Here is a 15,604-nt window from a genome sequence, read left to right as displayed (position 1 = left end):
TAATTTTCCAAAATTAGCACAAATATTCACCAAATTCCCAGTACGTATCTTTCGTCATTCGCACAAATTCTCACTGCCACGTAATCTTCAAACCACGATATCGAAAGAGACTGCACCCCATCCCAATTTTTTCCGATCGAATGGAATCAAAGGGAGCGAGAATGGAGAAAGAGAGAAACGGCTGGTTTTTCCCGCGACGTGCGGCCAATGCCGGAATAACGAATCGCCGTCCAGCGGCGCGTCAACGACCGGCTGTTTTAAAACAAACGGCTTCTGCCTCTACCCTGTGTTTCTCCCTCTTCTTTCCCTCCATTGAGCCCTCCCGGCGCGTGTATGCGCGTGCGATGGTCAATCGCGATTGGCCCGCCGTGAACGCGCCCTTTGTGCCTAATTAGTTAAATAATATCTTCGCTGGTGCTTAAATTCAATTACGGGAGAAAGCCCGCAATAATGGTCCGCTTGTGGGCCGCCTTGATGGATGTGGGTCCGCCGCCGGCGTCGACTCATGCTCGTTCAAACTGTCGGCCAATTTTGTGCCTCTCTCATTCTCCCTTCGTCTCTTTCTACCTTTTTCCTCTTCCATCGCTCGTTTTAAAAACAAAAAAAAAAAAAAAGAAAAAGAAAAATAGAAATAAAAAAATAAAAAAACATTGACCGGTGAAATTCAACGGTGTCGTTGTCAATTTTCAATGTGTTTCTTTTGAGCGTGATACATTTGAGCTGGAGTATGGTGTCGGTTGACGTACACGCGGCTCGTTAAAGCGTGAGAAGTTGATTCGAACTGGCTCGATCGACGCGACGACTGTCGCTGTCAATTCCACGGAGGAATTAGCGATTTACGGGGAAACCGGTGTTGTCAGGTAGCGATGTCAGTTATGGAGTATGTGATAGTCGAAGAGAAAGCGGTCATAATCGGTCGAGGGAAAGCTCGAAACCGATCCGCCACTGTTGGCAGATTATCGGGGATCGTTGCTTCGATCGAGATCCGTTACGAGGAAATAACGAAATGATAGATTCTCTATATTATTTTGTACGTATCGGTTTGTATAATAATATCGTTCACGTTTCTTTAAGAGAAAGGAATCTTCTTATGTGTATAAGGTCTGCTTAATCAACGATGTACACATTGTCTTGTTGTATCATCTTGTATGATATTGTATCAGGTTGTATGACCTTGCAAATGGATTGACTATCTTCCTAGCGCATATTCTGCAAATTTGGAATGAATACAGTTTTCTGAATATTCACCTATCAACACTATTTATTTATCTATCTATACGTTCCTCTATATACGTAATGTGTACAGATTTAAATAATACAATTATAAGCAATGTTTATTCATATCATCACTTGTCATATGTTTATTTACTGTCAATACAAGTAAGTTTTCTTTAATTGTTACGACCGATCGCGGAGAGACGCGGTCGCGAGGAAAACGCGTCAGCGAGAGGCGTAAATTCTCGCTACGATTCGGTGAATCGACGCCGCGAAGTAGTCGTTCCCCTGTTTCGGTTAAGATAACAGAGGTGGTTGAATGAATATGACACAGTATAGTAAGTTATATTTCACCGTTTATTCCACAACTTATAACGAGGATAGTTACACTGGTGCGTATGTACGAGATGAGTGAGTGACTGATCTGCGGGTGTGTATACCCGCTCGAAGGATGTTGACCGTTCGAAGGATGTAGAATCAGTGTTTCTTGGGAGACGATGCTGTCTCGGAGGAAGGCTAAGGATCAGTCTCTAGCGCACGGGACCATCGGATTTGTTGGTGACGATTTTGGCTAAGAGAGTGAGGGAAATAGGCTTCGTTGTTAATTGGTTAAACGAAGGTTGGTGGATTAGGAAGGGTCTTAGCTGCCCTTGATAGAAAGTTGTTATTAGGAAGCATCGTACGTGGAAAAACCCAACTTTCCCTTGCCAAGCCGTAGTAAACAATAGTCTTTAGAAACTGATTTAGAAAAGGACATTTGTTGGGTCTGAAGGACCTTAACGAGCAAATTACTCGGGTTTATAACGGGTACTTAGGCTATTGAGGGTACGCCGTACGGAAGAGCGGACATCATTTGTCCGTCTGGCCCGCGGTGTGTGACCTGGGCCAGGCAGAGAGTCGCGCGGCGTAACATTAATATTTCTCGAAAGATAACGGTAAGAGACGAACAAACTTACAATCATATTCGATTCTATAATATTCGATAGGGGGCAACCACTTGTATCGCACGTTAAATCGTGTCACGATGTTTCAACAATGTATCATTCGGCAATATTCACCCCGAACAAAAAATGATCGCGAACCTGTTACAGTCGAAAGCGTCGGAGGGGTCTTTTAAACGGTTGGGGCCATTTCGCCCCGTTTCGAAATTATTACGATTATATCTGGCGTAAAACCCCATTCCAGGTCCACATGGCGATGCTCACTCATCCCTACCGTCAAATGCCCATTACGTTGCGCAATTACAATTTTTTAAATTGACCAAGCCATGACCATTCGCCCTATTCCCATTAATTTTGGTTTTCTGTTTAATCGTTGATAGTTCAATCGACAATTTTTCTTTTTTTTTTCTTTTAGATCTCTTTCGTGTAACACTATCAGGTTGTTGGAGAGAAGATCGTGTCAGGGATGTTTGGGTAAGTTTAACCTCCCAGAAATTTTGAAAATTTCCGTGTATTACGAGCTTTATGTAGACTAAAGTCAATTAATTTTTTTATGTTACTAAACTATATTCGGGAGAACATTTTGGCTACGTTTAATTTCCTATTAATCGTATTTAAAGAAATATATTATTACAAATTATACATGTTGTAAGGAATTCGTGTTTTTATAACCAGCTAAAATTGGTCGAATAAAATTAACTGCAGAGAAGTTAGTCATTATTGAAGAAACGTTTCTCAAAAATGTTTTAAGAAGCCGCTTTATGCATCCGTTATGATAGACGTTTCTCCGTCAAACGAGGGTTGGCGCGAACTTTTCAACGCTGTCTCCGTGAACCATCACCTAGCCAGGAACCGGCGTTTCCGTTTCGTTTGTACATGTGCGTCGAAATTGTCGCGATTCCGCGAAAATCCGGGGCACACGATGTCGCGACGTATCAGTGGCGCGTGACTGCGTAAAGCTTCGGTGTTAACAGCGTCTCGTCGCCGAGGTCTACGACCGTTTTCACCGCAGTTTCGCTAGAAAAAGTGACTATAAACTTTGCACCTTGTAAAGTTACAAGCGTACGAATAGTAGAAATAGGAAGTCCAAGTTAGACGTCGTTTGAAACGTGACGTTCGTGTCTTTGGAAATGTAGAAGAAATATTTGGAAATACGTAATTTAGAATTATCGAATCTATTACAATAAGGAATTTAGATGTAACATTTCACAAATTTATAAATATCTCATCGTTGAAAAGTAGAGAAATATTAAAATGATTTTTATTCTTTACTTTCTCTAGACAATTATTTTCAATGCCTTTCGCGTGGATTAGAAACTTTAGCGTTAATCGTAACTTCTTTATTCCTGACGAAACACAGCCAGAAAAATAGGAATTTCAGCTGCGGTTTCTAAATTTTAATTTACCAGGCGTAGATTCAGAAAAAGCGAGAAGTGCCAGCGAAAAAGTAGCAATTGCTCCATCCTGGTTGACTTAATTTATTCTTACTTGGTGTTTTTGAATAAGCGATTAGGAAATCGATTGCGAAACAACGGCCGTTGAACCGCGTTTTCTTTTCAAGTTTGATTCACACGTCGCTCGCCACCGCGACTTATCGATCTGATCGGCTGTAAATCCATTGAAAAATAAATGCACTACTCGACGTTAATATAGCTGTTAATTTCTGTTCATAACACATTGCCGTTAATACGGTTGCGCAATAAATCGTTTCGACATCGCGCGTTTGATTAAAATCGTCCTGGATTTACGATTAATCGCGGACCCACAGGCAATTTCGTCTGAATAAATTTCGCTAATTTTCTGCGTCGAACTCGGCCACATGGGAAAATTTCTCTAATGATCCTGTCGGTGTTCCAGGAACGAACATTTTCACGTTTACTTATTGTTTATAAAAGCGCGAATTGCGACCGATTCTTAAGTGGAATGGATATCTAGTGGTCAGACGTCAAACTTCACTGATGATCACGTACTCCTACGTGTAAAATATTTGAAAAATTTACAACGCAAATATCATACGAATATATCTGTTCCAAAAAACAAGATAAACGCAGGTTTGTTATAAATTTAACTTTTTACAGATAATTATAGCAAGAACATAGAAATTTTTCTATGAAAGTGTAAGTTAGCTCACAATTTTCTCAGGTCAAGGATTGCATACTGCGAAATTCTTGTTTATTATTTCCTCGATAGAAATTTCCTTGCTGAGAATGCTTCTAAAATTCATCGGACGTTATTCTAAAGATCCCTTTCGTCCCAAAAGATACCTATCAACACGAGTGATTTCACATTTCCGAACGCATCGAGGGTAATAAACTGTTCAAATTCGCTTCGCATGAAATCCAAAGAAAAAAGATAGGCAAATCCAAGGGATGGTAACTTGAGAAGCAATAAAGTAGTAAATAATCCAGCCGGCCTATTACACATATACAGGGCATATACGTGAAAGAGCTGGCTATATACGACAATGATATTCTACCGGCGGGGACGTATGACATTCGGGCCATCAAAACGGCACGAGGCCACCCGTTATGTAACGCGGGGCGGAGGGTGGAAAAAACATGGAAACCGCATATCGTCGCACCCGCTGGCACCCCCCACCGCGGCCGGAACAGGGGTGGTTCCTTCCTTCCGGCGTCGCAGTTTTCGTCCCCGGGTTCGTTCGCCTCGTGCTCCTAACAGCGTCTTTAATTAAATCACTCCCGAACCAGTATTGGTCTACCTTTTTTCCTCGCCTCCTCGTGCACCCTATTCTCTCCTTTCTGTCTTTCCCTCGACCATCGCATCTTTTTCTTCGTTTCGGGTATCTTTGGCCACTTCGAACGCATGGGAACTACAGCGTTACGTCTGCCATGGAAAATTTGATCCTCCACTAAATCATTTGCGCCATCGCGTCTCTTGTCTTTCGTCTTGAATTAACGAATTAGACATTCATTCAGCTGGTACGGCTTCCTTTTTTTTTACAAGAGAATCTTTATGATGATTTTTAATCGAAGTCTAGCTATTGGCGCTGCCTGATTATTTGATATGTTGTTAGTTGCGTTTCTCCAAGAAACGAAGAATTAATAGTATCAACGATGTATAAATGAAATCTGTCGTTAACAATATCATAACCCAAAGAATTTCAAAGAATTGTTATCTAGACATTTGTCCAACAAGATCGAAGGAAAACGTGTATTATCCTCAAAACGCAAATGAATTCCTACTCAATTATTGCAATTCTACGAAATTAAGTCTCCTTCCACCAACAAAAAATTCTGATCAATTTGCAACATACCTATTCAGAATCTAACTTGTCGAACAAGCTGCAAAGAAACCAATCTTCCGTCAACTACCATTCAAACTTGTCATTCGTTCTTTCAACACGTAGTTCCTCATTCATCAACCAGTCGGTCGTAGAAGAATCATGCATCGATGCAGTGACAGGAGGATGGACGAATCGATGGAGGAAATCGCCGAAGCGCCAAACGACGGTAGAGCAAAAAGCAAGTCTGTTGCCGTCGGGACACCACGGGGGTTGCGGTTGTAACGGATACGACGGAGGTCTGGATGGCGCCGGAACGGTGTCGGTACTCACCTCGACAGTATCTTGGATACACAGCCGTGAGATACCCTGAGTTGTCTGGAAATGTCGCACGGTCGGACGCCGCTGTGCGCTAGCTCGACGATCCTCTGCCTGACTACATCCGGTAGGGGCCTTCCGTTCACGAAGACGCCGCCGAGCTGGTTAACTCCGCCGTGGCCTGGAAAATGGAAATCGATAATGCATTAGCTCGAGAGGATACCGTTTTACGAAACGTCCAGGTCGAACTTCCGCGATTGGAGAAAGATCGCGACCGACCTTAGCATTAAAGATCGATTTTACTTTTACACTTTGGATTACTAACTGTTTCCTTCTTACGATTTGAGCTTCTTCTTAGCTGCTCTTAAAATTTCTTCCAGTGTTGGATCGGAGATGGTATAAATTCATCGTGCAACGAAATATTTGTAGCTTTATGATCTAAAAATCACTTGTTACTTCATGGATCAGTCGAATAACTCCTAATGAATGTCGAATTGATAGTGTATCGATAGCGTTAAAATATGATTTCTGTCTGTGTACAACGATGGAATCTCATAGAATATTGTTAATAGGCTTCATTTAGTTTTATCAATTGTGAATATACTGAAACGAACGGTTTTTGCTCTTGACTTATTTATATCGTGCTTTATTAACGGACTCGCATATGTCGATCAAATATTTCTCGCTACTTTTAATAAATGCTATACGTACATTTATATACTCTGTTCGATCCTCTGATCCAATCATTCTACATAGGGGCAAACACTAGACACAATATATACTAAAACCTCGTATTTCAGTGACCCATTCTTGTATGAAAACATTTTCTGTTCCCCAATTCCCCTTCGAACGAGTGCATTTGCTAATAATGGAAGCAACGTGTGCCAGAACATTCGATTTTCCATCCCACACGCTACTGTTCGTTCTCTTCGCGAGACGACTTTATTTTCGCGCATTACGGTCTCCTAACGCGTTAACTTCGATCTAATATCGTAATGGAGGGTCCTGGACCGCGACATATGTCCCCGTGTACGTGCCAGCGCACCGATGATTTGATGATCAGCGCTGTTTCTAACCCCTAACATCGACGAACCAGGCCTGTTCGGTTATAGTGCGCGACGGGACCGCGCGATTCGTCCCCTTGCTTATGCTGCTTCTTTTTGCCCGGTCAATCGACTTCCTCTGGCAAACATGTTGATGCAGATCAGACTGAATTGTCAGGGGAAAGAAATAGTCGTGATAATGGCCGACATTCGATTTAACGTGCTCCAGTAACGCAGTAGAGTATAACAAGTCTGATACGAATCTTCTTGTTGTCGTGTCCGTGCGCGACTGGACTATTCTACTGGAAAATTAATTCTAGATTTGCCTGATCGTCCAACTTTCACGAGACACGGAAGATCGAAGTTTTTCGAATTCTTATGTACGTATTCGTATATTTGAAAATTAACTTTTTAATCATTTTAATTACTTAAATTCGGTTTTTCACTATTATGTATTTTACACACGTGAAAGTTAATTTTTAGGTTGTGTCGTAAAGTAATACGGACTACGGAAGTATTTAAAGAAATTGTAAAATATGAAGGGGCACATATTCTTAGCTACATTGCGTGTAATAAATTAGCTTGATACACGGAGTGTCAGCTCTACCATTAACACTGCCGTTTAGATTTGTACATTTTGTCGAGAGTGGCTAAGTGCTATCGCTTATTTTAACATACCACGTTGTTATCTGCAAATGTAATATATAGTTTATCAAAAAACAAAATTCCCTGAATATACATACATTTTATAATACGTTTAGTACTTCCCACTTTTATTACGACAGTAACCAAAAACATCCAAAATTGTGCGAATGTAACTGCTTGACTGCTTGAAATGTTACAATCAATCGACAGTCAATTTGCTAATAGCTTCAGAAACCTCGAGATCTATGAATTCCAGAAACTCTATCGAACCCTAAATCGTCAACTTCCCAATCCTCAACCGTGCTCGCTAAAGCCAACAAAATTACCATTTTCACTTTCATACAAATTAAAACTGCATCGAAACTCTCCATTGTAAATTCCTCAGAAAGCAGACAAGACTAAAACCTCTGCGAAACGAAGTCTCTGTTTCCCCATACCAAGGACCACGCGTTCCACGTAGCCAAACAATCGCGGCTAATTACCGCGATGATCCGGCCATTCCGATGAGAAGCATCATTGTTGGCGAAACGAGGCGCTCCGCGACGCGTGAACCACCGATTCTCCTTTTTTCCTCCATTCCCCCATAACTGATACGATCACGACGCAGCAAGACAATGAAGGGATCCGCGATCATTACTAGAAACGATACGCGCTTTCCGGTCGCAAATCAATTCGCTTTCGCGTTTATGGTCGCATCCCCGCGGCGTGGCCGGTAGTCAGGGGGATAGTCGCGCTTGGAATGATGGTGGCGCGGGGCAAAAGCACCATGACCACCCTACGCGGCGCACACACGCCGTCACGCCTGCTGACCACAACTATACGAGGGCCCTGGATTCGAGAGCCGTGGACCACCCCCGGAGGTCAAATCCAGGGCTACCAGTGCTACGAATTGTCGTGCCGTTGCTCTCTCGCAGCAACCGCGTCACCGACGCTTATTATTGTCCCCAAGCTGCGTTCCTATCCTGAATCTCCGTCTATGCGCTACCGTGCAGTCTCGTTTCGTTAGCTCTACTAGCATGCTTGTTAACTTCGGATTTCTTCTTTGTACTTCTCTCTTTTGGACGTTTAAGCGAAAGAAATGTATGAGAATTTGTCTTCTTTCGATTATTCTCGACTCAATGATATTTTTCTAATGTTGCAAAATGTCTTCACAGTTTGAACAGTCCTGTGATAGCGTGATGCGTTACGTATGATTTTTCGTTTCAATTTTATGATAGACATATTCTTAAGACATTAGAAATGCTTTTTGTTCGTTAATGCCAGAGTAGGATCTTTTTGCATAATGATCTAACCTTTCTGTTTCAACAAGCGAGAAGTCTTACAATATTTTGAGAAAGAATTTAACGAAAGATTGGAAGAAAAATTCACGCGTATCAACGATTCGCAAAGAAACGTTAAAAACAAATTAACCAGGTTTCGAGCGGCACTTTTTACCGTTAATGACGGTATACTATTGCAATATCGTTTCATCCAATCCAAAAGACCCGTCAAACTTTCCCACAGTAACGACACGGTTCTTCAACAAGCTTCTCAGTTGGCGAATTAATCGGATGTTCATCGGTATTTCGACTCGGTACCAGAGAAAGCTGGTCAGCTTCCTAATTCCATAGCGATTCTATCTGACTGCAAGAACGACGATGCAAAATGAGTTGACCTGGCTGCCTGGCCAACTGATACGAACCACTTCCGGGCCGCCACGCTTCTCATTCGCGATCTATTAACACGTCCGCCATTCTGATTTCATGGAACAAGCATGAAGCATATCGTTACATCTTCGCGGTGTACCCTAATCGACGGTATAAAAGCTTTGTAGCTACGTTTAGTGCAAAGATCATGAAAATACTTTTAGCAGTCAATTAGCCTAAATTGTCCAATAACCAGCCCATCTTAAAATCGTTCTTTTCATTGCATATTAACTTCTTCGTAAACATATGTTTACAGTAAATGCCTCGTAACTTTTATGTACGTCCCCGGATCGCTTTCGAACTTTACAGAATCTCGTTACAGCGATAATGAAATTTCGAAATAAATTTATAGAAGCCTTCTACGGCAAATGTTCAAATACTTTCGTGAATATATCGGACGTACTCTACGTATCAAGATACGATGGCTATCGACAATTAGATACCCTTGACGATTGGTTAATCGCGTCGTTGGAGCGGAACGCGCGAAACTAACGAATTCGACGACGATGTTGGCTCTGGTGTGCGAGGAAAAAGGTATTGCGATGACGAAAAGAAGGAAAAGAGCGATGGACATGGCACGATAGGTGCGCGAGCGAGCATCAACGAAGAATTCTACACGATATAGATTCCCGACTCGGTCACACGATATTTCTCCAGCAGCTTTGTTCCTGTATTACATTACGGTCTGGCGTTACGTATTGCCGGGCGCGCGTTGGAAACACGCTACACTTTATTACTCGCTCGCTTGAAAAATACACGGAAAAGTACGGGCCGCTGGTATTATTTTTCAGAAATTCGTAGCCCGATCGGTCGTATGTCCAATTTAATAGTGGAAGTATCGGAGCGAACAAAATGATGTATTCGTAATTTTTTTTCGAAGAAATTTTTGCAGATTTGCTGTTTTTTTGGAGAGTTATTTTTTATAGGTAGACTGTGGATGTTTCTGGGAATTCGGATTTTTAAACATTTTCTTGAAGGAATGGAATTTAAATGGAGATTTGTTTCATCTTCTAGCATTTCCTTTTAGTATAGAGTACTATGTATTGAATATCCTGCGCGTTCTTGTACATCGTGTGAATTCCTTTCTTTGATTTTCTTCGGTAATTTTCAGTATGAACGCGTAAAACATATTCTTTTGTCTTATAAATTTATTAGAAATACGTCAAGTTAGAGATATATCATTGCTCAAAAATATATGGAAATCGATCACAGTAACGAGCAGATCTTAAATACCTTATCGAATACACGAATAATAGTTGAATTGAGACACCAAATGTTTCTCAGACTGCAGAGAATTAAATTTTCCACAACTGCACGAACATCTGCAATCTATTTACATTCACTTTATATATTTCATTTGTCATTTTATATTTTAATCTCGATTATTTCAGTGTCAATAACATCGATATCATGGAAAGTCGATTCGATATATTAGAGAAAGTCAAGTTTATACTTTTCTAATGTCACGTAAATCGTAAAAATGTTTCCAGTATAGAGTGATACAAAATTACAAATAAAATCGTTGATTTGTTTCACCTGCCTCTGTAGCAAATATCGACGATAATTTTTCTGGTCTTGAAACGTTCAGCAAATTCCGCTGCAATTACACGGATAATTTTGTCTGTTCAATGAAAGCGATTGGCTGACTGGTCGCGGAACGATTCAGCTGCGATGCACTCGCGTTGACCGCGCCGTTCTTGTTAATGTTTCATAATTATTATCATGCCATTAGTTCGAACGGAACCGGCGGACGGTCGCGGCCACGCCGCTTGGAAACGGCGACCGTGGCCACCTAATTAATACGTTTCCACCTGTAATTAGACGAAATCGCGATCGAAAGACTTTTCCTTTTTTCTTTTTTTTCCTTTCACACAATGATCAGTGTATCGTATGATTTTAACACATTTACGACATAATAAAATGTAATTATTCCTCCGCAAAAACTGCATATCTTTTTATCTCACAATTTTCTAATAATATTTGCTGTAACTCTCTCTTTATTACTTAGTATTTCATTTGTATTTTAAAATAATTCTATTAGCACATTTAACTGCGTACGAGCTGATTTCGAGGAGACATATATTTTGAAGAAAATTAAATATATATCGAAAAGTGGAAAATTGTGAAGAAATAATTCACAAAAATTTATGTCAAGTACATATGGAGAGCTGAGAATCATAGTGGAGTATGTAACACGGTCCGCTGCTAGTTTTCATAAAATAGTGTCCTAAGTTTATTATTAGAAAAAATTGATTATATCTTTTCGACTCATGTAAACGTAGATACAGTTACCAACTTAATTATGAAATTAAAGGGACGATACCTCTAAAAGTTTAAATACGTAATTAAATATAAATTCTTCAAATCCTGACTTGGACCATTATGACGCAAAGTTTTACAATATACAAACAGATATCGTACGATATTTATTTATTAGCTTACATCATCGTAAATAGCGACTACTGAATCTGCGATGAACATGTTAACCGTGTTGCTTACAATTTTATTCGTCTTTCTAAAAATATTTCTATTAAAACACATAGAAATAAAATCTCAAGGATTGCGTCTCCTTATTGTTACAATAAGAGTGCAGCAAGTAAATTCCAAATAATTAAGAGGACGGATTCTATGCATCGGTATCAGCGAATGTGTTAAGCGTTCACCGAGTCAACACATTTTTCTCCGTTTTCTTCACACTTTTCTCTGTTCACGCGCGATTACGCCGGACACGCTTCCAAAGTCGCGTTCTCGCTTTCGATCGCTGCTTACCGCGCACAGTGCGGAAGCGTGTGCAACACGGTTCCACGATTCGGTCCGGTTTAACCCCCTTTTTCTCCTCGAATTTGCCGGATCGGTTCAGAGCGATGTGAATTTCTCCGGGATATAGCAAGACCGACTTTTTATTCGGCGGGGGAAAGAAAGTGAGAGAAAACGAAAGTACGAGAAGATTCTGTGGCCGAGTTTTTTCTTTCTTTCGCAAACTAGAAGAGATTTTCGTTTCGAGCGTTCGCTACGCTGATTCGGAAGCTTTCACTGAGGATTTAGGGAAGCGAAGAGGAACAACTTGATAGGAGGTAGTCGAACGGTTCCGCGAAAGGTTCCTACGCGGATCAGAGACTGCAACGACGTGCGGTTTTGCTTTTTCATCAACCATTGTACCGCTACGAATCGAACGGATCGGACGAAGGTCGTTGAATTTCTCGTTTTCGCACTCTCGTTTACTCGACGACGATGCGAATTTGTCGCCAAGCGGACCGTCCGCTCGACTTTCCTCGTTCTATTCCACGGACCGCTTGATCGGACAGAAAATACCGGGAGAAATCGATTTTTACGCTAACAAGTTCGCTCTCACGATCCGGGGAAGAGAGTTGATTGTTTTCTGCTTTTTCGGTGTTTAAGTTATTCCGTGTAAAAACGGGCGGTGTCTTGCCGCTTCTTAGAATATCGTTTCCTATTCACGGTTATTAAAAGACAAGAAGAGAATCTTCTAACTTAGTTCGGGTCAAGCGGTAACCTAGGCAAACCTTAAGTATTCTTCGTATCGCGAGTTTGAAATATTTTTTAATTGACTTAATTCGTTTTTCTGATTGTCAGATTCTCTTGGATATAGTAATTCGTCTATTTAGGAATTTGCTATTTCTCATGTACCAAGTTTTAAGCGAGTGAGACTGATTTTTGCGCTAGCTGAAATTGATCTATTCTTACTAATTGTTAATTGATAGTGTAAAGTACCTAGTTATATAACGGACAATTTTATCAATAGACTAACTCTGTATAGTATTTAACGTTTGTTTACTTAACTAGCTACGTTTAATGAAATAAAATTGTTTAACGATAGAAGGAAATTCTGGTTAGAAAGACCCAAAGAACGCAGCAAGGTTAAAAGCAGTAATTTCGTCGATGAAGACGAACGTAATAAAAATTAATCAAACAACTGTCGCCTGACAACTATGCAAAAATAATTCGAGGCCGAGACGCAAATTCGAATCTTGTTTGCTGCAAAAGTGTTGTGAATAAATCAACCAGAATAAATCTACGAGTAAATCGGAATCATCTGCTCTTTAACCATGATATCACGAAAGATGCAACCCAATTAAAACAAAGATAAGCAAAAATATGCAACCAAGGATTTCTAACAAATGAAAAAAATCACAAGAAGGTAGAAAAATAGAAAAATAAGTCCGGAGGACCGCGCGTGTTGTCAGCTTACAGGTGTAGTATTCCATCATATTCTGATTGTAACGATAGGCGGTGCTGAGGTCCATCGTGGCCCCTCAGTAGCCGACGGCCGTCGGCTGTGGGAATCCAGGTGGTTCCTCTCTTGATGTCGCGTATAATATGTGAAACGCGTCCAAAGGACGGTCGGTCCTATTGACCACCGACGATGATGTTTCTCGCAAGTTTCCAGAGGTGATGGTTCTCGTCTCTTTTTTAACCGTAGCCTCCGAGACTAGTCTATGGCGTGGCGGTACAATGACCGTCATCAGGAGCGTCTTTGTGCCGGACGACGGGTGGCTTCGACGAGCACCCGGTCGACCGTCGCTTCATCTTCACGAATCGAGAGCTGAATCCGTCCTCGTCTGCTAGAACTTTATCTATGGGACACTTACGGCCTCTCAAATTTCTTCTCACAGCACTCGCGACATCACTGAACTCCACTCTCGCACGATGTCCACAATGATACTCTGATCGAATTCTTAAAAGGATTTTTGACTCTCTTCATCGTTGGATTGGTAAAATGAGACGATTTCTCAAATTAGTTTCTGGATGTTGGAATTTTAACCACTTGGATTTTAACGGTTCTTAGCCTTACGATTACTTCGAAATGTACGATGGATCTTAAAATTGAGATTCCAATGGCTTCCGAATATTTTGGACACTGCTTTTAGAAGATTATTGACGAGTTTTAGACGATTATCTGCGCGACATTTAGCTTGCTGTTAGTCACTGTACACTGTTCTTCGCTGATAACACAGTTCACTTCATCGTATCCAAAGGATCACTTGAGATTTCATTTGTATTCACTTATCAACTATACTTCGATCGTACCAATCATCTCTTTCTTTCTCCATATAAAGACACACAGAGTCCATCGTTAGAAACAATTCAAAATAATCCAAGAATCTCGTTCGCACGAATCGTCTCCGAAAGAACCATCTCTGTCCCGTCCATAGTTGTCAGCAAGGAATCCGAGCGAAGAACAATCCAACCATGAAGAAGTATTCACGAGCAAAGAACCGATGAAAAACAATCCTGGATACTCGTCGGACACTTTGAAGCGACTGTGCCTGGTAACTCGTCAGTTCGTGTAGTTGGGTCCCGTGGCCGAAATAGGCAAAAAGGTTCTCGGTCACGTCCGACTCTCGTTATCGTTATCAGCCGCGGTGACACGGTGGCTGGACCCCAAAAAGCGGCACGGTCGTGCGGGTAACAACGACGTGAAAGCACGAACAAGGCTTCTGGCGACGGGCACACGTGACTTCGCCAAGCTTTTCGACCCCCGCCTCTATCGTCGAGCTTTCATCCCCACGCGGGCTGCAACCCCGCCTTTTGCATCCCTCGATCAGCATCCAGCCACGAGATTCCGCGCACACCATTGGCTGGATCGTGATCACGTGTAGCCGAGGTGGGGCGGCTCTGTGACGCGGGGTTTCTACGGAAACGGCTTGAGCGTCGCGCGGGATAACGTCGTTATTGGCATCCACCGCGGTGCGACGGAGAGAGCGAGGCCGGCTGCGAGAGCAAGAGGCAGAATCCGGGATGGAAGAGGCAAAGGTTGCGAAATAAACGTTCGCCGGCTGGTCTACCGCCAACAGTCCCACGCGAAATCACGCGGCGCACACCCCCGTGAGCACTGCTTATTCATGAGCTTGTCCCTCTCCGGGAGGTTCTACCTTGCTCTCCTTGGATACGATGTCTCGCCTTATCGATTTTATTTATTTAAGAGTTTCCCTTTGTCGCTCCACTTCTTCCGAAACACTCGCCTCCTCCCCAACCTCACTGCTCGACCACTTCGTCTCGATGCTCTTTTACCCCCGGTCGACGATCGAAGAATGTTTCGATTACCTTAGTTCGCTCGTTATTGGAAACGATTATTACCAAAGAGTGTCGCTATAGTACAGGATATTACTCTTAGGTTTATTTATAGATTAGAATATCTTTCAATACAGTTTTCACGAACACCGCCAATCTGCGTGATAGTTCCACTTGGTCTCTCGATCATCGTTTCTGGTAGTTATTGTATCGCAATTATATCACTTTTCTTTCTATAGTTTTCTTCCTATACCTATACCCTTATATTTTATATTCTTCGTTCTAAGTTTAACAATGTACTTTTTCTACCTTCTTGGGAAAGCAAAAAACCTTCTAAATTTGTATATCGTTCATTCCGCACTCTTCGTCACATTATCACACAGTCAGAGGGTTAAACGATTCACGATCACGAAAGATGAATCGATTTCGATCAGCGCACGATACAGGGAGCACGAGGCGTATCAGACTCTGACGCGGTTAATT

General features: G+C 41.7%; 1 protein-coding gene across 8 annotated transcripts in view; it reads right to left on the bottom strand.

Annotated features, from left to right (window-relative positions):
- sv (paired box protein shaven) overlaps positions 1-15,604 on the bottom strand; it is a 203,053-nt gene that overhangs the window by 33,132 nt on the left and 154,317 nt on the right. For all 8 annotated transcript variants that reach the window (XM_076620607.1, XM_076620608.1, XM_076620609.1 and 5 more), the window contains exon 4: positions 5,731-5,896. In XM_076620607.1, the coding sequence (XP_076476722.1) occupies positions 5,731-5,896 (166 nt within the window). The remainder of the gene's footprint in view (positions 1-5,730; positions 5,897-15,604) is intronic.

This window comes from Bombus vancouverensis, chromosome 8, assembly GCF_051014615.1.
Source record: "Bombus vancouverensis nearcticus chromosome 8, iyBomVanc1_principal, whole genome shotgun sequence".
NCBI classification, from domain to species: Eukaryota; Metazoa; Arthropoda; class Insecta; order Hymenoptera; family Apidae; genus Bombus; species Bombus vancouverensis.
This window is presented reverse-complemented; position numbering and strand designations above follow the sequence as displayed.